At 60.0% G+C, this 2,381-nt stretch overlaps 1 protein-coding gene across 1 annotated transcript in view; it reads right to left on the minus strand.

Annotated features, from left to right (window-relative positions):
• LOC101655549 (mastin-like) overlaps nucleotides 1–1,794 on the minus strand; it is a 24,051-nt gene extending 22,257 nt beyond the window's left edge. The window contains exons 1-3 of the mRNA XM_030884378.1: nucleotides 1,734–1,794; nucleotides 1,343–1,520; nucleotides 884–1,140 (exon numbers count right to left, since the gene is read on the minus strand). Coding sequence (XP_030740238.1) covers nucleotides 884–1,140; nucleotides 1,343–1,520; nucleotides 1,734–1,794 — 496 coding nt within the window. The remainder of the gene's footprint in view (nucleotides 1–883; nucleotides 1,141–1,342; nucleotides 1,521–1,733) is intronic.
• Between the last annotated feature and the right edge of the window lie 587 nt (nucleotides 1,795–2,381).

Below are 2,381 nucleotides of genomic sequence, written 5' to 3' on the forward strand. Positions count from 1 at the left end.
CAGACCAGAGGCCCCCCAGAGTCGCCCTGTGGATAGAAAAGACAAATGATGCCCCCTGGCTCCGTGGGTGCTCTGAGCAAGGACAGCAAGCAGGACAAGTGGACAGAAGATAGGAGTGGGCTCTCACCCTGCAGAAGTTCTGCCCAGAGGTCCCAGCACAGAGCATGTCATCCCTGACCAGGTGGGTCTTGTGGTAGATCTGCTGGCACTTCCCAGAGTCCACGATGGGAACCTGAACCTCCTGCAGGGCCCTGTTCCAGGGCAGCCGCACTGGGGGGCAGTGGGGGACGGGGGATCAGTGAAAGCCCAAGATGGTGGGTCTGAGGGGTCTGTCAGTGACTTCCCATGAATGAAGCTCTCTTCCTGAGAACTCCAGGTACTGGGTTCTGGAGACACACTCTAGGCCTCAGTTTCCCTACTTAAAACCACACTCAATGTGGGCCAGGCTAAGGAGAGAGCCCAAGAGGGAGCTTCCTTAACCCTGTGGGATTGTGACTGGGCCATCAGAACAAGTGTGTCCCCAGACATGCAGAGTCGGGGCCCCAGGTCAGCTTGGACTTGGAGCATGGATAGCAGAGACGGTGAGCACCTTCCTCAGTCCTCTCCCCCTCCTTTCTTATCCCCCCCACACACCCCCTATGCAGGGAGGACAGGGGCCCAGAAGGCTGAGCAAGGCCTGGTGCAGAGAGAGGCCAGAGCTTCCCTCTCTCCACATCCCGTCTCTGTCCCTTAATGTGTCCCTGCGAACCACTCAAGTCCAGCCTCACTCATAGCCCTCCCTGAGGGGGGCCATGCTGTGGAGTCCCTGCTCATGCTGTGCCAGCGTTCACTGTGCCCCCCAGAGCCCCCATGCCCATCTGACCCCAGTGCTCCTGACCCTTACCGTTGTGATTGATATCTCCCCAGCCAGTCACCCAGCACTTGGTCCCTGGAAAGACCCTGAGTCCTGGAGAAGGGAGGGTGACCAGCTGGACAGTGGGAGAGAGCGTCACGGGGGCCACCAGCTTGAGAAGTGCGATGTCGCTCCCTTGTCTGAAGTGGGGGTGGGGGATGACATTGGCCACCTCCTGCAATGGGTCACTCTGGACAAGCCTCACTTGTCCCACTTGGACGCGAACACGGAGACGCCCAGCACGTGGTCTGAGAGAAAGCAGACAAGAAGCTTGCCAGCGGCCGAGAGAGACCCTCACTCACACAGCCTCGGGGGCAATCAGTGTGTGGGGTGGGGATGGAATGGAAGCCCTCAGTCTCTTTTCTGATCACTCCACCAGGAAACACCACAGCACCCATCATATGCCCCAACATTGTCAGGGAGCCACATAGTTACAGGGGAGTCACTCACATTACAACACAGTGGGCAGCAGTCAGCACCCACTGCTCATGGATCAGGGAACCGCCACAATGCGGTATCCACTGGCCTCTCATATCAGGGATCCACAGGCTGACCTGCCATGGCCACTTCCCAGGTGGGGCATCGTGCCCCCCAACAATGCCCACGAGCTCGGTTTCCAGGTCCGGAACTGGGGAGGCAGAGTGAGGGGTCATCAGGGATCCAGCCCTCCCAGCCCAGAGCTCAGCTCAGCCCCCTGCTCAGAGCCTCCCCAAGTGCAGGCATGAAGGAGGTAGACAGAGACATATGAATGAGGTCCCCACCCCACCCCAGAACTTCTTCCTAGACACCAGATAGAGGCTGAGGGACAGGGTGGGGGCACCAGGAGGGGATAAGAACTCACCTGGGGTCATGGGCACAGAGGCCCCCAGGCAGAGGAGGGTCAGCAACAGCAGCCACAGCATCTTGGGGGGCAGGAGAGGGCCTGTGTGAGGAGGAGAGGCCCCCACCCCAGGGTGTGGGAAGGAGAGGGCAGGAGTGAGCAGGCAGCCTCCTCACCTCCACAGGGCTCTGCAGCTCTCTGCCCTGAACCCAGTCCTAGCCTTTTATCCTCCCAGCCCAGGAAGCAGTTTGGGGAGGCAGCCTCTCCTGGGGTGGGGCGTGGGAGGAGGTGTGGCTTCTCCTTCAGGGGAGGGGCATCATGATGGGGAATTGGCGCAAGTGGAAGCATGGGTGATCTTCCAGCTGAGCAGAGAGCTGGGTGCTGGGTGGCTCAGTAGGGGAAGGACAGCACACAGGTGGACAAATAGAAACCAGCGTGCTGGGAACTCAAGAAATTGGACAAGGGCAAGGGCTCAAGGCAGGAACAGTGGGTCCGAGGCCAGGGTGCTGTGGAGTCCCCCAGAGGCTAAGCCCCTCCTTGGAAAGGGCACTTGTACGGGGATCAGAGTCCAGGGTCTGGAAAAGCCACCCCTCCCTCTCCTCGAGGGTCAGAAACTCCCCCCCTCCTGCCCCAGGTCTTCCTGAGCATGAACAGAGCTGACCCAGGAAG

Source organism: Echinops telfairi, unplaced genomic scaffold, assembly GCF_000313985.2.
Source record: "Echinops telfairi isolate 266 unplaced genomic scaffold, ASM31398v2 ScPeMD7_5;HRSCAF=22, whole genome shotgun sequence".
In the NCBI taxonomy this organism is placed as follows: domain Eukaryota; kingdom Metazoa; phylum Chordata; class Mammalia; order Afrosoricida; family Tenrecidae; genus Echinops; species Echinops telfairi.